Raw genomic sequence first — 19,103 nt, forward strand, 5'->3', positions numbered from 1 at the left:
CTCTCTCTCTCTCCCTTTCCCCTGTGCTCTGAATACTAATACTCTGTCCTCGCACTGCCTGTATACAGCGGCCAGAGCTAAAGACACACTGATGTATGTGGGGCGTGTTGCTAGAAAGTCATGGGGAGAGATGGTGTGTGTGTGTGTGTATTGGGGGGAGGGGTTATGGGGGGGGGGGGGGGCTCTGGGAATGGCTTTGGCCACTTTCAGCCTGGAGGGCACATGGATGGGCCCAGGGGTCTTTAGTATTAGCGCTGTGATTAGATCATAATACTCCTGCATATGCCACTGGGAGCGTGCTGGTGGTACTCCTTTCTATGAACCCATCCCTGGGATGAGAGGCGGTGGGGGGGGGGGCGGAGGTGCTGCTTGGATGTCAGGCGGTGGAGAGCAGAGATGGAATAGAGGGCCAGTGTTCGGCTCTGAGCCAAAAAAAAGGACATAACTCTTAGCCTGATTGTGTGTGTGTGTGTGTGTGTGTGTGTGCACGCGCCTTGGAAACATCAAAGAGCAGCTGAGGTGTACACAGTCCGTGGGGTAGTTAGAATGAAACATTTTATATATTTTATATTAGATTATAATATTCCGACAGCATAATTTCTTATGGAAACAGCACGATAATGAGGACCCTTCTTGTCCCCGAAGGGGAGAAGCCCAATAAAATGAAGAAAACTGTAATTCAATGATTACGGATTCACATCCATAAAACATAAGACAAGATAATTAGTCGGACACGTCGTCTCTTCCAATTCTGCAAACATAGCAGCTCGGCAAGCAACAAAGCTACGTGGCCTGACTGGAAATGAGTCTGACTTTTTGACATAGACAGCAGTGTGCGTCCACCCCAACCTCCTGTCTGATGGGAACGTTGCTTCTCCAGCCGTCGTCACCCTTTGGATTGAAGGCCCCCGAACCAGCTGGAAGGTCTGTTCATGATCCTTCGGGGGAAAACTAACTGAAAACAGGTGTGAGAAAGTTACAACCCCAACCTGTAAGGCAGGTAATTGCTCCCTTTTCATTGCACATGGGTTCGCTTCCATCATAAATAAAAACGGTTAAAACGTCTGTGCTTTTGACTCTTGTTCTCCAGCGTTGTGAGTTTTTCACTATCGTCAACGACTGGTGGCATTTCCTCATTTTTTTTTATCCCCAACTTCTGCACGTTCTGATGTTCACCTGCACAGCAAGAAATAGTTTGTGGCTGCTAAACGGGAAGCTTGAGAATTCATCACTTTTTGTCAAAAAAGAAAGTCTACTGCAAGTCATGGCACCTTCATATTTGAAGACAGCACAGTGACGATTGAATCACTCTCACAGTCTGTGCCAAACGACACCTAATGGCACGGAGGACATCCAGGTCCCATCCTAAACTCTGCAACAGAGCATCTGGCAAATCAAATATTATAATACTCAGTACCATTCATTCATAAAAATGCAAATTACAGGCATTAGAGTGGCAAATGATAATGGAGGGGCACTTCAATTACCTCAGCTTAAGTGAACCCCAATTTGATCTTGTGCTTTTTATTATGATAAAGAGGAGCAAAGATCAAGAAAGAGGTTTAGAAAAACATTTATAATCCTCATCCAAAAAATGCCTCATTAAGAGAGACTAATGTCGCTGTATCCAACAAATATCTATAAATACATATGAGAAATATACAGAGAGTCCCTTATTATCCTGCCACATAATCATTCATTTCCAACAGCATTGCTGATGATTTGACCAAAAAAAAATGACATCTTGTCAGTCGCCCAATTTCTGCGAGACAGATGTCAGAAATTATCATTTCGACTTAACACGTCGTAATTATTTGCCATTGTCTTCCTCATCGTTCTGGTAGAAAGAAGGACGGAGGGTGGGAAAAAAAAAAAAAAAACATGTTTGGAACCCCGCGGCCCCGCCGATGATTGACTGATAAATGAGAGTAAACAGTGACCTCTGCTAACTGTCACCGCGGAGCACGGGGGGGGAAGCTGAGGCACATAACCGAAGAGGACAGGGACTTGTAGAGAGGGAATCAGGATGCAGAGGGGGGGGGGGGGGGAGCGGAGGGAAGGACAAAGATAAACAAAAGGGGATCGAGATGATTTCGAGGCCCGGGCCGACGGCACATTGATCCCTCCACGTGCATCGGGCGGATTGTGCACCACAAAAAACCCGCTGCGCTGATGCTGTGCGGCTCTTTCAGCGGCTGCAGGCCATCTAAACACGTCACATGTTGAGACATTTTAAAGAAAGTAGACCGAGAGACGCCGCAGGGGGAAAGAACCCACACACACACACACACACACACACACACACACACACAGATTTAGAGTCACAAAGACCATGGTGTTCATTTTCACAAGGCAAAACAAATCAAAAGTGTTTGTTAGTGTCGAACGTTGGGAGAAAGACGGAAAGCAAAGGAGGCCAGCTTTTCCTCCAATGCGTCACGTGGACAACGTAACATTTTCGGCGCTAAACGGAGGTTTGGCGCGTTGGGATTAAATGTGACATTGAATGGTTTGTTGCACCTTAAGGAGCATCAACATCCACAAGGACCTCGAGCCGGGCTCCTGAAGCACAGCAGGGTCCGATGAGAGCAGGTCTCACTGCTGGAGGACCTCTCTCGTGTCCCCATCCTCCTCCTCTGGATCAACAGACGCATCAGACCAGAACACAGGAGGCCGGCTTTTCTGCTGGGATTCATCTCTGATTGGTCGCCCTAGTTTCTAAAAGTATAACCCATAATGACAATGCTTGCAGCTCGGTTGTAGGTTGCAGGCAAAGATCACCTGTTGCAATCTCAAAGGAGCTGGTTTTCACATTCTGTTTTGCACCAGAAAATAACCGAGGAGTCACATCGATCGAGCCGCCCACAGAGCACAGACAAGAGAAACCTGAGTGACAGAAGTCAGCTCAGAGCACAATGTTATAAACACAGTGTTGTGACGTGATAAAGTGTCACAATGATTTGCATACTGCACGCAACAGCATGCTGCCGCTGCAATACGCACTAAAAGTTAAAAATAAAAAGGTTTGCAACACAGCCTGGTCTTCCGCCAAAAGATGAGAAGGGAAGGAAAGACAAAGACATCCCTTAGAAAGCAGTGTCCCTGTATGTCTTCTCTGTCTCGTCCTGCCAGTGGGGACGGACGTTAATAGTTGCCCACGGCTCACCGGCTTTTACTCTCTCAGCAATCGCTGTTGTTATTAGAACCACACAAAACGGACGATGGGCGATGGAGGCCGGATTAGTTACCTCACCGTGTCGCAGTTGTGGCTTTTTGGGAAATCGTCTCCACAAGGGATTGACGGACGTAAAGGAGGTTGGTTATTACAAATCTAAAATGACAAATCTCGTTAATTTGATGTCCAGGGTGCGTGTTGTTTTGGAATTTTTCAGGATTGTGTAATTTTGCGTATGCCTTCCATGACATAGAGTTAGTGCATCTCCCCTAATAGTTAATAAAAAAAATAAATGCATCACTGAGAATGAGTTAGATATTTCCGTAATAGACCAACATAAATGCACCTTCAGGTCTGAAGAAATAAAGACAATCTTTAAAATATAACTCCCTGTCCCTGGTACATTGGTACATTCTGAATGGCCTTTTCCTCTATTAAAGTTCTGAGGAGAAATGAGGAGAAAATAATGAATTATGTATGTCAAACTAAAGTGTGTGAAGGCAACGTATCATGCCTCTCTTCACAGGGTCATCCTATTTCATGAAAAGAAATATGAAAGAGCCTGGCGCAGTGCTATTAGCATCATATAAATCAACTGTGTGGCTGCAGCATGGACTGCATGGGCAGAGACCTTGAAGACCAGCGCAGAATCAACATAAAGGAATTCTGCTCACACTTTATCTCTGAGTCTAAATATTTCGGCTGAATCTACTGATTAAAGCACAAAAAGCAGCGCACTTAATAAATGAGACTGTTGATTATTTAATGAAACAATGTTTCCCACGAGAGGTGATTTGCTGTACTTCAGCTTTAAATTAAATTTTAAAACTTCACTGTGGAACTTAACTTTTAAATTAGTTTCCATCACACGTCGTCGTCAACTCTGGTGCAATTCTGTCCTCCATTGCCCTGTCTTATCCAATTATATATCTTGTTTAAATATTTGCTTTTTCTTTCCAAAAGTCTTCTCTGATCATTTTCAGCCTCATCATGATGACTTGTTACCATGACAACTCTGTCACAGGACCAATCGCCCACCTCCATCTTTCTCTTCTGCCTCTCGCTGTCTCTCATTCTTCTTTTTCCTCATTACTGTCTGAGTTCTCATTCGCTCCTTTCACCAAAATATACTTTTGAAGTGATCGCCACCGTCAGCGGAGGAAGACTCTGTAACATCCCCTCAGCCAGCGCAGTCAGCACATCTGGCAGAAAACCCCTCCAGCAACTCAGCGAGGTCAGGGGGTGGGGGGGTAGGGTGGGGGGGTTCCAGGCTCCTTGCCCTTAGCCTGAGGCAGTTTGGACAGGCCCAGTGTGCCGGATGTGTTGCGGTCAGGAACCTCAGAGTCTTACTGCTGCTCGGCACCTCGGTGTGTTGGATCGTTGTCGTTAGTGAACAATGAAACACAGGACTGCTGGTACATGAGGCAACGACCAAAAACACACTCCAAATGAATCAAGAGGGTATCCATGACTCACGATTTGCCCTTTTTTTCTGGCATTTCATCTGCAAACTAACAGATCTGTTTTGCCGCTTTGGGGGGGATAAAGGAAACAAGTGAAAAATGCATCGCCGCAGACAGTTGTTTTTGGGCCTGTTCGAGGGTGCTTTAACATGCATTTGAACGATGAATATAAGTGTAATGGTCCGTCTCTTTTAGTGCAAGCAGACACCTTTCAAACTGTCACATGTTTACACTGGACTGGCCGACTCCAGTTACTTGAACTGAATGCATTTGTTCACTGAACTTAACAGAAGGTGCTCTTGTCCTTGATGTAATTCATTAGTTTAGTGCACCCATCAAAGCGAGTGGCTAGAGATCCCTAAATGATCGTCGTGCTGGGTGATATATATACGTCGGTGAATGAGAGTTATGAATAATTGGGGACTGCAAATGTCAGTCTGAAGAAGGGGGGGGGAGAGGGGGGGGGGGGGGGGTCTGACTCACAGAGTCTGCTGGGGGTTGTTAAAGTTTTTTCGGCCTTTCTTTATTTATCTTTTCCTGTTCCATACTTTCTCACGATGTATCCCGAACGTAAGTGATGTCTCGTCACATTCGGCCTCTGCGTGCCACAGGAGCCAATCTAATCATTTGGGGCCTGTTTTTGAGTAGTAAATCTTTTTCTTGGCATTTAGTTTGGAAGTGAGTGTGAGTGTGTGTGTGTGTGTGTGTCATTGTGCGTGTCTGTGTAAGTGAGTGCATTAACGAGCAGCGTCTGATTCTCCTCATGTGGTGTGTTTCTTCACCGCTGCCCCCCCACCCCCCCCCCCCCGAGGACAGCAGCAGCGGCCCTGGACCGGTTCCTGTTCTTTTGTGTCTCGTTATACAGAAACGCACCCTGGTCTATATTTCACGTCGCTGCGACCAGACTGCTCCGCCTCGTTGAGATGTCCACTTTAAGGGCTTGATGCACTCCTTGTGTATGGATTCGGCCGCTGTGCCAGAAAAACACTTTGCCTTCTGAAAGGAATTAAACCCCCCCCCCCGCATTTCTTTTTTTTTTTTTTCTTTCTAAGATTAAATAGGGAGAGGAGTTGAGGAGGGTTGGCTTATGGGAGCGGACATGCCCAAATACAGGGAACGTGCCGAATGACAACCAGTGTGGGTGAGGAGCCTTTTCCCAGCGTGTCTCCCCAGGTGGGTGTTGGTTGGTTTTGAAGGTTCCTGCAGGCAGTGATCACACAGCACTCTGATTTGTCCTTGAACTCATTTCACACGCCTTTGAAATGTTTTCCAGTTCAGACTGGAAGCAACAAAGTGAAAAGAATACGGGACAAACAGAGGCACGGGGTCTGGGAAAAGGGGGGGTGGGAGGGGGGCGGGGGGGGGGGGGGGGGGGATGCAACAGCAGCGCAGAGCTGAGGGAGAGCCGGAGGACGGTTTCGTTTGCTGCGTCTCACATGTTTGGTTTACTCAGGCTAATGAGCAGCAATTAGACAGCAGCCAATTAACTCTGACCATCAGACTGAGACCGGGGGAAATGGAAAGAGGAGGAGCGAGGAAGCGATGCAAAGGGGAGGGGAGATAGACGGGTAAACGACCTGGGAATCACAGCCGCCGTTATCTGATGTTCATGTGTGTGTGTGTGTGTGTGTGTGTGTGTGTGTGTGTGTGTTTGCATGCAAATGAGTGTTCGTGGGTGCTGAGGGGTGTGTGTGTGTGTGTGTTCCAGCAGGGGGAGCTGTGTAGGCCCATCTCAATGCAAGTGCTCTACATGACCATCTGGCTCTCGCTGTCAGAGTGGATGCTGAACGTACGCTTAACTCGTTCACTGCCAGCATCCCTTCACCCGCGTAGGATAAAACAAGTGTCCCACTGGTCCCAGACCACAGAAACCAGCTGTATGAATGGTTGACGAAAGACGAAATTGGAGGCACGGCGTCTTCTCTGGCGGGCCAGCGCGCTGACCAGATTGTGTTTTCTCCGCTTCAGGCCCGTTGAAAGGGGAGGACGCAAATGGTTAATTCCTCATCCATCTCTGACTGCTGCTGCGGTGTTCAAGCCGAAGCCCTGCGAGAGTCTCTCTCACTCGCAGACTGTGCCGTAGTGCTCGCCATTCTTCCGAGTCGCCCGCTGCCCTCTCTTTAATCAGGCTAATTGAAACGCTAGAATAACCTCTTCTTTTTTCCTTTTTTTTTTCTCTGTTATTTTAATGGAAGAAGCCGTGCTTTAAAGGCCTACATTCAGAGGCTGAAAGGCTGCTCTGCTTCTGCGACTCCTTTGCAACTTTAGCATTCACAACCCCCCCCCCCCCCCCCACTGGGGGCTCTGGTGTTATTCAGGAGAGTGAAGCGGATTGTGCTTAGGTGCTACAGGTGGTGGGATGACTTCCCCCCCCCCCCCCGTGCTCAGCTACTCTGTTGTCCCCACAGCAGAAAGGCCCTAACCTGCAACAGAAGGCTCCTCCAAGGCAGCCAACAGAGAGAGAGAGAAGCTAAAGTACAGCGGCGGGGGGGGGGGGGGGGGGGGCAATGAGCTGGAGAGTCTGCAGCGTGTGTGTGTCCACACGGTTTGTGTCTCTTGACGAGGAGGTCAGTCATCGCATCTCCGGGCGCCTGCACAGGGGCCCAGATCACATGCTCGTTAGCCGCCCCCCCCCCGCGGTAACGGGGGCCGCAGCGCTGCACCGTGACATCCAGCCCGTGGCGTGACTTGGAGCATTTGTCATGTCTACACGCGGTGCACATGCAGCCATTTGGAGCTTCGTGATGTGTCATTGAACCAAGTTCTGTGGCTCTGTTAATTATGTCCCCGTTTCAGCTCTCTCTCCATGGCAACCCGAAAGTTCTGCCTGTCACCACATGAGAGATGAGGGAATAAAGACATTATGCTGCCCCCCCCCCTTTTCCCTGTGTGCATATTTCTCCTCAAGACAGGCCTGTTGAGGGTTCCCCTGCTGGTCTTTTAGCTCCCTCTGCTGGTTGTTTTGTGCACTAAGACGAAAAAAAAAAAACAGGGACCAGAGTCCTTGCAGAGTACTTCCTCACGCTGAAGCATATTTTTTAAGAACGGTTTAGAACTTCTTTTTGGCAGATAGTCTTGGGGCAACTTCAGGAATCAGGAACATTTATTGCAAAAGTTGGAAGTAAAGTAAGACAATGAGACAACGGAAAACAAGACAAATGACACGGTGCAGCAAACACAACATGTTCCATTTACAAATTTACAATTTAAATTGAATTTTCCTTTAAATTGAAATGAAATGAGGAAGCCGCCTGTCGCAGTGGCAAAGTGATGTCAGAGCCTCCTGAAAGGAAACACGGGAGCACCTGCAACAACAACCGCGTCTGCGGCTTCGCGTCTAAAGTGGATACGAAACATCTAAATGACGATTGATGATGGTATCTATTATTACATTTTTCTATAATAAAAATGACAAATGCAAACTTCTATCGCAGGCTGCAGTCCCTGCAGTGACAATGCCTACCATGCACATGTTCAGATATGGCAAAGAATGAGTGTAAATTTGCAGGTTTAAACTGACAGATATTGTGTCACATTCAGAAAATGGTAGGATAAAGGTTAGAGTCATTTTAATTGTAGCGTTTGGTCAATTGTTCTGCTATTTCTAACTCGATTGAAGCTTTTTGTTTTTAGGTCACTGTCCAGAGCGGCACCGGCAGCACGGGGAAAGACGTCAGCTTCTGTTCATATCTGCTGCAAGCAAGAAATCCATCATCAGGTGAGAACATTCCTTCCAGGTAGACATCATTATTTCCACCTCTCCTGTTGGAAACAGACATCGCTGTCATACTCGGCTGCTTGGATTTACTGCAGGACTCCTGTGTTTGTTTAGAGTGTAACAATATGCCGAGATTTATCGGTTATCTCAAACACACACAGTGGTGTGTGCGTGTGTGTCTCTGTGTGTGTGTGTGTGTGTGTGTGTGTGTGTGTGTGTGTGTGTGTGTGTGTTGGCAATGTGTTGATATATATACGGCTGGATCTGAGTCTGTGATGACATCATTGAGATAAAGAGCAGCGTTTGACCCGGACGCAATTCGCTTGACACGGACACAAGGTTTAACTGTGTGTGTGTGTGTGTGTGTGTGTGTGTGTGTGTGTGTGTGTGTGTGTGTGTGTGTGTGTGTGTGTGTGTGTGTGTGAAAGAGAATGTGACAGCTCTACACATCCACAGGCCGGACTTCAGGACTCGAGAGGATGATTTCATAGTGATTCACAAACTCAAACAACAATCTGTCAAACACACAATCCCACACACATCGTTCTTTCCCTCTTAAATCCATGAGGACATGTTTTGATTGTTTAACAGTTTTACATTTTATTTCCAAAAGACAGAGTTGAAAATGCATCGTCTTTACAAGGCACACGGGAGGAAGGAAGAAGCAGGGGGGGGGGGGAACCAGCAGTTCCTTTACTTTGATTAACCTCCATTATTAGCCTCACACCAACAGATGCTTAAATGAAACAGTCCGACATGCTCAGAAATGTGTGAGAGGGTGATGAGGAAATATCTCTGAACCCTCTCTGCAGAGTTAGAGAGGGGTTAGTAGATGAATGTGACATGTGACCTGCTTTAGTACAAAGACAGTTAAGAAAAAGGGTAAAATAAGCAAACATTGTTTCACCTTTCACATACGTTTAATAGCATAAGTTGTTAGTGCATTGCTTCTAGCACTGGTGTTTCTTTAATGTGTTTTGATGGTGTACCTGACACACAGAGATGAACATGAAATGAATCTTCACATTTTATTGCGCCTTTTATTTGACAGAAAACTATAGTGGTGAAAAAGAGAAATACGGGTCTCGTGGTTATTTATCATCAAGCTAACTCCACTTGTGCTTTGCTGATTAATTAGAATCACATTATTTCATTTTACTTGCTTAGGTTGAGAGGCTTTGAAATAAGTAAGAAATAAGTAAAATAGCAGTCCTGTAATGCAACGTCAGCACCAAACGGCTAGTTATATTCCTTAAGAGCACATTAAAGCATTGTTTATTATATGGCTTTAGTAAGAGTGTCTATGCATACTGTATATATTAAAACATTTATCAAAATCCTTCAAGAGAACCTGGATTGTTTTTAAAAATATCTGCATGATAAAATATCCTCTTTAAGTGGGATCATCTCATCATTACTGAGATCTTTGGTGTTTCTCTGTACAGCAATGATTTGATGTTTCTTACATGTAGTTTAAACCAGGTTGCAATTTACACCGTGAAACTAAGTATGAAGTATGGTGCATTATATCTACACCGCCTCCACGTAGTTGGCTGGGTAAAGCCCCTCGCACCCGTCGTCCTTCATCCCCCGACACCAGCCCTGATCATCCTCTTCCTCGATCTTCAAAAACTCCTCACCTGCAGGGAGACATGAATTAGGATTGCACCTAGCAATTTTTATTTATTTAGTTTAAATAAAAAAGGCCCCGGTGAATGTCGTCGCCTTCAGATTACTGATTACCGCTGTTTGAATTACTTAAACAGGACCTATTATTGTTTTTCGGGTTGCATATTTTTTTTTATCTTGACTCACGTTTGTAACGTGTTTACATGCATTAAAGCTAAAAAAAAAACGCCTTGTTTTTCTAATCGAATTGACTCATGACAAATGATTACGTTATCGACTACCTGATGAATCAACAAATCATTCCGCCTCTAAAAAGACAATTGAAAAGCAAACCAAAAGTATCTGATATTTTGAAAAATTTCATTTTTACAAATGTGATCATTTCCAGTTTACCTGCTTTAAAAGAGAGCTCATCTGTCTCCTGGCCAACATAATCATACATGGCTCTGACTCTCACTCCTCCGATGATCACACTAGAGGCGAAAAAAGGGACAGAAAGAGATGAAAGTCTGTTCAGCATCAAATCATTATAAAGAACATACAATAAATACTCACCTTCTTTCTATTGTTGCTTTCTTCTCGACTTCTTTCTTCCCTCTTTTGTTTTTCTTCTCCGGCATCCATTCCTTTAAAAAAAAAAAAACGTTTAAAAGTGTCACCAATAGAAATGAACCTCAAACCAACCATTTTGGGGTTAAAGGTACCTGGAAGTGAGGCCAGTCGGTGGCCATGCCGGGCCCGTACGTGTTCTTCCACCAGCGGAGGTCCTCGTGCTCATCGATGGCCATCAGGGTGTCGTTGAGCTCGTTGTACACGGCCCGCACGCTAAACATGGGAAAGGGGGGGGGGGGGGCTTTTTTAATAAATCCGATTACAGACCTTTGGATACTTGGCTGCACACAAAGCCGGCGCTCACGCCTCGTCGTTGGTGACGTCCAGGTGTTTGTGGACGGACAGAAACGCCTGCTTGAGGAAGACGATCCTCTTTCGCTCCTCGTCCTGCGACTGGTCGAAGATGGACTCCATCTCCTCCATGTAGCGCGGCGCGTAGCGGTTCACCTCCTCCAGGACCTTCTTGTAGCGGCCGCGCACCTGGACACCCGGAGGCAGATTCACACGCTGCCCAGGGTCCCGTTAGACATGCACGTGGATAGACACTCGCACAAAGGTGTAGGCTGTCCTGACCCTCATTCTAGACAAAAGTTCAACTTGATTGGTTGAGCCTAAATATGAAGAAGAAGAATTTGTCGGCATTCCAAGGTTATTGGCGCTAACGGCCCGTTTGCCGGCCCCAGTTCAGGACAAAGTGTTGGCAATTGTACACTTGTAACCGCAGATTTGTTGAGGTTCAAAGTTCTGCATCAGATATCCTGAAACAGGATGCAGGAAACTGTGCCGCATTGTCTCAAACACCCTCAAATACACGACTTGGGCGGCACAACGAGTGGTTCAAGGACTCCGCCGAGTGCCTTCAATCACGTGGAGCAAACGGAGACCAGTCAGACGGAGAGAACATGTACCTTCTCGGCCCCCTGCTGAGCCAGCTCTCGCTCCTCCTGGAGCTTCTTCTGTTTGTCGATGGCGACGTCCGGGTTTCCGTGAGCGTGGACCTCGCGCTCCCTGGCGGCCTGCTGCTTGCGGCTCACCTTGTGGTACGCCCTCCTGGCCTTGTCCAGCTGGATGGGAAGGAACCACAGCGTCAGCAGTTTTTGGCGCCTCTCTCTCTTCCCCCCCCCCCCCCTTTGGAACCGCGGAACCAACACGGACCTTCTTGAGCCGCTTGGCCCACGGCTTCTGAGCGCGCGCGAAGCCCGTCTCGATGTCCTGGGACTCCTTGAAGCCGCCAAACAGCTTCTTGTGGAAGGTGTCCTTCTGCCAGGTCCTGACCCGGTCGCCGTCTTCCGACACCAGGGAGCGGCAGATGGAGGCGTGAAGGGAGGCCAGCCGCTCGGCCGAGGACATGAAGCACTGCCAGGCCTTCAGAAGGGACCCGTACAGGGGACCTGAGGGAAGGGGGGGGGGGGGGGGGTCAGGGTGTTCACATCACTGGTTCAGTCCGCGGTGAAATGAGCCGGGGGGGGTGGGGGGGGGGGGGGGGGGGTGCTTACTGGAGTCCACCACCGGCTTCCACTTGTTGCTCCACTCTCCGAGCTGCTGGGCGTACTGCCGCTCCACGCGAGCTCGCTCCTGGAAGCACGCCACGATGTCGTTGCAGGCCTGGAAGGCGTCTTCTGTTCGCTTCACAGTGGGCTGATAGTTCCCCGGCTGGAGGGGGGTGGGGTGGGGTGGGGGGGGTGTGGGGGGGCACAAGGAGAGAGGGAAGATCTGCCGTTCACACAGATAAACAAGAGGAGCCACAGACGTTCTGTTTTGTTTTTTTTAAACCCAGAGTGTAGTTTAGTTTCAGCTTTACCATTTCAATGCTGGTGAATAGCAAAAATGTCATCTACTAATAAATCACGTAGACCAAGTCACATGCCAACATAAACTGAGGCTAAAGCGGTTTAAGTCGGCTCTCGCTACCACTGTCAACATCTGTGTTGCTGATAACATTGCTGCTATGGTTACTTCTATTAATAATAGTATTTCTGTCTCTCAATCTCTGCCCATTAGCCGCACAAATCTTTGAGCGGGTGTGCGGCCATTATTAATGTGATGATTTACCCCAATGTGGCCAATATTTCTCCCGTCAGTCAGTCCCAACAAGGTCCAGAACCAGTGCCAGCCCCCACTTTTTCTCGGGACTGTCAACCCGCCGCAGCCGCCTTGCGGTCGAGCGCCACGTGCCACAAGTGACGCTTTGCTGGCATTAGGTTTCCTTTGCGGTGATATCTAGAAGGTTGCAGGGGGCGAGGGAGAAGGGCCCTCCCCCCCCCCCCGAGTTTAGCAACAAAATCTGGAGCAAAAGTGTTGTTTGAGGATGTGCTGTTTGGAAATCTCTCTCCCGATTTTCCTGGCAGCCGGCGTGAGCTCCATCTCCCTCCTACGCTCCTACGCTGCTTTTCACTCTGTGTCAGACGCCGTGGGTTCGTCACTGCCGCTCTTAGACAGCTGCTCGAAGGTTCCTGCAACCATATGCTGTCATGTTTAATTTAATCATCTGTGCCAAATGCGCAAGTGATAACAATACATTGAAGCTAACACTGTCTGCGTACTGTATGAACAGCACACTGTGAAGTTCAGGTGCTACGCGTCGCTAGATGTCAGATTATCAACGTGTTGGACGTGTTATTTGTGACAGATTGGCTGTGTTTAGTGTATTCATCCCTCTCTTTGATGTTCACACTTTCAAGGAAATATTTTGGATTCGACCCAGTTGTCAGATAGTTAGAATATATATTTATATCCTCCTATCTCTCTTCCTCTCTCTGGTCTTTCTTTCTATCTGCCCGCTGAGGGGGGGGGGGTTGCACTGACTCTCCTCGCTGAGAATTAAACAGAAACAGCTGAGGAATCCAGTTTGAGGCCGTCGGCATCACTGCAGAGGCCCACTTGGCCAATCTCTGAGGCTCATGCAGCTCGGCTGCTGGAGGCTCCGCCCGCGCACTCAAACCAGCTTTCCAAGGAAATGGCCACTTCGGCAGAAAATTCCCAATTCGCCGTCTACAACCAATCCAAACCACGAAGGACCCCCCCCCTCGCAGAAGAAATCAGTTAGCAGTTGCCATTCCCCAGATTTCCCCAAAAAGAACATCGCCGTCTCTTTTGCGCGCGAGCCCCAACGGCTCCGTGGGCCGGCGTGCATCTAGCAGCATGGTGCACTTCTACAGGTGCACAAATCTCAAAGCAAACCCCAGAACAACCGAAAGAGTAGTGCCTGGTAATGACAGACAGCCAGTGAGGCACGTCTGCAGGCCGCCAAAATGACAGGAGGGGAGAGAGATGGAGAGGAGACAAAGCCGGTAATAAAGCGGTAGCACGGACTCAAATTAGCCCGCTTTGGATGTTGTGGAAGTGTTTACGGCTTCATAAAACAAGGGAGGGTGAGCAGAGCTGTGTTTGGTAAACAGGGCGCACGGCGCTTTCTCAAAGCTTGTGTTGAAATAAACGTATAAAAAAAGGCATCATTTACATCATCTGTTTACTACATCGCTCGTTCCTTCTCATCCTTTTCTTCATTATGCCGATGAGAACTGTGAATCCATCGGAAGATAACGAGGTCCACTCAGCAGCACACCTCAAACTCACTTGAAGTCCCATCGGACGGTCATCAGCAACATCGGAAAGGAAAGAGGAAAAGAGGATCTCCACACATCCCTCATCCAGCAGAAGATACAAACCGTGGCCACACACACACACACACACGCACACACGCAGCCTTACCATCCAGAAGCTGTGATTGTTGGCGCCCTCGATGCTGCTCTGCGATGACGGCGTCGACATCCTGCTGTCTGAGAGAGAGAGAGAGAGAGAGAGAGAGAGAGAGAGAGAGAGACGCGTCGTTGTGGAGATCTGTCCGTGATGTGAGGATCTGGATCAACTGTGACGTGCTTTTTCAATGAGAAACGCAATAAGCATGTAATACATTTATTATAAAATCTGCCTTACTGGCCTGACCGTGAAGCTACTTTTCAGTTAGTAACTTATTCCGGTTGGAGACCATGTGACTCTTTTCATCCACAGAGACTCAGGAGTCAGCGGGGAGCCCGAATCCACCAGGAACCTTTTCCTTGTGACACGTGGCGCCCAATGGCAGAGGAACTCGTTTTAGCCCCATTTCATTATTAATGAAAAAATCAATTGCATTTTAAGGGTACAACCTCAGCAACATCTCTTTCAGCACCACTGGTCGTGAATCACTGGTTTTAATGATCCAGCATTAAATGCGCCCTCAAAATAAACGTGCTGTCATTCATCGGCGGCTCTCTGCAGACCCGTCAAAGGGCCCCAGCTGCTGCTGCACGGTAAATCGAGGCCTAACAACCTCACTGAGGATGAACCTTCTCCCAGCAATCCGCCTTTGAAACATGAGCTGTCCTGGAATAAATAGGGAGGGGGCGGGGGAGTGTGTGGGGGGGGGGGGGGGGTAAATGCCATCCCATCCTATCGTTCACGCTCATTTAGGAAATAAACAAGCGAAAGGTTCTGTCTCCAACGGCTCGGCCGCTCGTCTGGTTCCACTTTAAAAAAAGAAGAAAAAAAAATCTCGACTCCGGTTGGATATTCAAGCATTTTGTCCCCTCGTCTCTCAACCCCCCCCTCAACCCCCCCCCCCCCCCCGCAGCCGTCTCCTCGTGGCGCACAATTACATTCAATGATCTCCTTCTGCATCCTGCTGTTCACGGGGCGTCACATGCTCCAGTAGCAGGACGCCGCCGCGCCTCCTCCCTCCCCCGCCTCTATCCCCCCCCCCCCCGCCTCCATCTCCCCCCCGCTTGCTGTCGTGTTACTTTGGGTTTGGGGCCGAGGTCTCGCAGACTACACAACCCAGCGGTCCGCTGCAGGTCGGAAAAAAATAATGAACGGCCTCCCTCTCGACCCTTGACCTGGACTTCCTGTCCCCCTTCGCTCTCCTCCGGGGGGGGGAGGACTGTGTTTCAGTTTCCAGAGCGGGAGGGGGGAGCTCCGCTGTCCCTTCCCTAATACCAAGTAATGTCGTGCATTCCTGCGAGCTCCGATCTCATGACACGAGCAAGGAGGCCCGTGGGAATTTGATCCCAAGATTTAGGCTCCAAGTCCACATGGGAGTCACTGAGCTGTGATCTGCTCGCCTCTCGAATATTTGACTTTAAACCCTGCGCACGCCGCGTGATCCGTCCGTGTGAGAGAAACAAAGCATGCCATGCTCTTCTGGAAATCATCTCATAGACTTTATAATCGCTTTAAACATCCTGCACACGCCTGGGCCTCTGCATCCTGAAGATCTTTGAAGACTAAAGAAGAATCCCATACTTACGTCAGCACACACGCAGCCCTACGAGAAGGGTGTAGAACGATCTAACTCCACCATCGGTCCTGCAGACCTCTCACAAACTCCTGGGCAGGTCGGACAGAAGAAATGTTTCCCAAAGCTTTCAAAAGTCCCCCCAGTGTCTCAAACTCTCAACGTTTTCATGTAAAACGTGCGTAAGAGCTGCTATGCAGATTCCATCTGGAGTTTCCAACCAACCAACTCTTTCACCCCTGTATCCTGCACCCAGTCGGGCCCCCCACTCTCACTCCTCCCCCTGCCCCCGTTTCATCTGTCAGACATAGCTCTCTCACACACACACACACACACATTGCAGAGAGGAAATATATAGTAACAAATGAACCCACGGAGCAGAAATAGGAGCTGGATCTCTCCATTAGACCTCTGTGGGATGCAGCTACATCGGCGGGAGGCTAACCAGTTGCTTACCTCTGTGAATGTTGGGGCCCCCTCTGCTGCTAATTCCCTTTTATTCTTTTGCCGTGCTGCTTAAAGTTTTTATTTTTCCAGGTCCGTCTCTCAGCCGAAGCTCCTTTCCTGCCTCCGTGTCGTCTTCTCTGAAAGTCTCCCCGTCCTCTCCTGATTTTCCACTCGTCCTGGACGGCTCTTCCCTTTTCTTTGGCCCACTGTCTAGTGTCAGATGAGTTGGCTTCTTTTTTTATTATTTTTTTCCTTCCCTCCTTTTCTCTCGCTCGCTCCCACTCCTCCACCCCTGCCCCCCCCCCCCCTTCCTCCCTCCCTGCAGCGCTTTCTTACCCTGTCTCTCCAAAACAGCGGCAGGAAACTCTTGTTCTTTGTACTCCACCACTTGTTGAAGATCGGCTCTTTTTTTTCCCTCCTACATTCACTGACTTCACCTCCCTCGGAGGCGTCTCAATGAGGCACGCTGTGTTGTGTTAGTAAGTGTGTGTGTGTTTATAAGAGTCAGACAGTGGCCTGGTCGCCACTTATAGTCTGTGTGAGTGTGCGTTTGTGAGTCAATGGAGCGATCTGAGCTGTTTTCCAATTTCACAAAGAGCCACAAAAGAAGCATGACCAGATAAGGAAAGCTCATCCTCTTCCTCCCCCCAACGCTCCTCTGGGATAGTTCAGTAAGAAGCCTCCCTCCATAGCTGGAGGACACATCCGGTGTGTGTGTGTGTGTGTGTGTGTGTGTGTTGTGAGATTCTTTGAAGTCAGAGACCTCAGAAGAAGAATTGTTCACACACTCACATGTGCCGCTCTTGCTGCTCGCCTTGCTGAGCTTGTAAAACTTTGCCTTGCCAGGACTTGCGGTGACAGCAGCGAGGCAACTGTTAACGCCCAGCTGCACCCTGCTGTTAGGAAACACCATTCCTGTGTAACCACATCTGGATGGATAGCAGACAGATGTCATCACAACAATGCAGGTTCTGTGATTAAATGTTGGTAGCCGTAATGTCAACATTAATCCTAGATGCAGTTGTAGTCAAATAAAATAGAGGGTAGGACGTGTTTATAATTGAGTATTTCAGTCATCTTGCGTCCACAATGACCGGGGACAACTGTGTAACCGTTTTGTTTTGAAAGTATCATTTGGAAACACTATTGTCTTTTGTTGCTTTAAAGCCAAAGTGCAGCTGCCGTTCCTCACTATAGCCACGAGAGGGCGTAATACTCATGACTATTAAAATGCAAGAGATGTAATACTGATTAAACTAGCGTCCTTGAAAGTTACTCTAAAATGATTCAGCAATTATCCTACATTTTACCTTAATTGGATTCTGACAGTGTCAACATTCGTTTAATAGTATCTCTGCCATACATTATTTTGACAGTCCTTAAATCCACATCCCTCACGCGCAATAGACACTTTTATTCCGGTTCCTCTCAAAGCGTGTGCCCAGTTGAGTATTTATTATTAAAAGTTCCCCTAATACGATGATTACAGGTTGAAGGAGAAATCATTTTTCTTGGAGACTGCCTGTGATTAATTTCTCCTGTCGGCTCCCTCCCGGTCCACCAGGCGGCGGTAATGTTCCTCAATGGCGCCTTTTTACCCGCGAATATAAAAACAGAAGAAAATCTGCGTTTAAATCACGAAGAAGCGGATGTGGAGTCATTTCTTGTTCTTCCTCCACTGGGATGGCGTTGGTTGTACTGGTAAGTACACGCGGAATTTCGCCTATGTGAAAAGTGTTCTTTATATTATCGTGTTTAGTTAGTGTTGCAACTCAACTGATGACGTCACCAAATATTTCCGTTTATAGCGAGCCTTCGCTGCTGCGTGTGATTTTTTTTTTTACCAACGCCGCGTAAAAACAGTAACTCTGCGTGTAAACCCTTCTGTTGGATCATTGTGACGCAGCTCGCCAGGTTATATTGTCTTAAAACTGTATCAACGTAAACCACCGATTTTGGTTTTACGTTGTCCTTTCATTTTCCCCAAAACTGCACGTGGCCGCTACCTGCAGCGTTCGTGTCGTCTTTATGTCTCTTTATAATTGGCACGTAGCGGTACATGGATTGGGATTTTATTCTCGACCCTTACCAAGTAAATGCGTCATATTTAGTTGCGAAACCTCTGGCTCGCGGGGCCTGCCGCCACGTGGTCTGCAATAGTCACCAGTTCCGGTTAGCATGGTAGCTAATGCTATCACGGTCTCACACACACACACGTGTGTGTTCTTCTCATGGTCCACATTGGAAGAGGTCTCCCCTGATGACTTGCACTGGGCTCTGAGTCTTCTGAAGACAAACGTGCATCTTTGGCCCTGACAAGCCGGAGTTTCTGAGGAGAAAATGAACCAAAGCTCGTCTAAAGTGCTAAAAGTGACAACGCACTAACTTTATTTTTCTTTCTTCCCCCTTTCAGTTATCAGACGAAGTGACGTAACTTATCTAAAGCGGACTTAAAAACAGGTCAGTCAAGACATGTGCATCTTTTAGCACACCGTGTGCAGGGGGGGGTGGTGTCTCCTGGGATGTTTAGCACTGGGCTCAGAATATCAGTGGTGATAAAAGTGCAGGTCTGCCCCTGACAAGGCAGACTCTGAGGAGACTCCTGCAGAAACACCTTGTTCCTTAGAGCTGCGTAGGATTGTTCTGACCTTGTCCCCTCTGCTGTTTCAGGTTCCCTGAAGGCACCACATCTTGCACCAAGGAAATGCCAGTTTGCTTATGTAACGTTATTTGAATATTGTCCTGTGAAATAAATCTGAAACATTAAATACAATTTTCCCAAATTTT

At 48.0% G+C, this 19,103-nt stretch overlaps 1 protein-coding gene, 1 long non-coding RNA gene and 2 other non-coding genes across 8 annotated transcripts; 3 read left to right on the plus strand and 1 right to left on the minus strand.

Annotated features, from left to right (window-relative positions):
• Positions 1 to 8,941: 8,941 nt before the first annotated feature.
• On the minus strand, positions 8,942 to 16,589 carry si:ch211-51c14.1 (protein kinase C and casein kinase substrate in neurons protein 2). 5 transcript variants are annotated; one of them, XM_062566152.1, is made up of 11 exons: positions 16,326 to 16,589; positions 14,534 to 14,654; positions 14,309 to 14,376; positions 12,094 to 12,250; positions 11,753 to 11,988; positions 11,506 to 11,661; positions 10,902 to 11,104; positions 10,690 to 10,810; positions 10,541 to 10,611; positions 10,379 to 10,458; positions 8,942 to 9,996 (listed from the first exon to the last, which is right to left on the minus strand). In XM_062566152.1, exons 3-11 carry the CDS (start codon positions 14,366 to 14,368, stop codon positions 9,887 to 9,889), a joined length of 1,194 nt encoding a protein of 397 aa, XP_062422136.1. In that variant the 5' UTR covers positions 14,369 to 14,376; positions 14,534 to 14,654; positions 16,326 to 16,589; the 3' UTR covers positions 8,942 to 9,886. The 5 variants fall into 5 exon arrangements, with proteins under 5 accessions (XP_062422136.1, XP_037333173.2, XP_062422137.1 ...); XM_037477276.2 differs by lacking the exon at positions 14,534 to 14,654; XM_062566153.1 differs by lacking the exons at positions 14,534 to 14,654; positions 16,326 to 16,589 and adding an exon at positions 15,882 to 16,127 and having other exon boundaries at positions 14,309 to 14,372.
• Positions 16,590 to 17,164: 575 nt separating this feature from the next.
• Positions 17,165 to 19,099, plus strand: LOC119220932 (uncharacterized). The gene is made up of 3 exons (XR_005120630.2): positions 17,165 to 18,017; positions 18,730 to 18,776; positions 18,987 to 19,099. It is a non-coding gene; the product is annotated as an uncharacterized LOC119220932 (long non-coding RNA).
• LOC119221161 (small nucleolar RNA SNORD88) lies at positions 18,566 to 18,656 on the plus strand. The gene has a single exon (XR_005120664.1). It is a non-coding gene; the product is annotated as a small nucleolar RNA SNORD88 (small nucleolar RNA).
• LOC119221163 (small nucleolar RNA SNORD88) lies at positions 18,828 to 18,917 on the plus strand. The gene has a single exon (XR_005120666.1). It is a non-coding gene; the product is annotated as a small nucleolar RNA SNORD88 (small nucleolar RNA).
• Positions 19,100 to 19,103: the final 4 nt, after the last annotated feature.

Source organism: Pungitius pungitius, chromosome 12 (assembly GCF_949316345.1).
Source record: "Pungitius pungitius chromosome 12, fPunPun2.1, whole genome shotgun sequence".
Taxonomy (NCBI): Eukaryota; Metazoa; Chordata; class Actinopteri; order Perciformes; family Gasterosteidae; genus Pungitius; species Pungitius pungitius.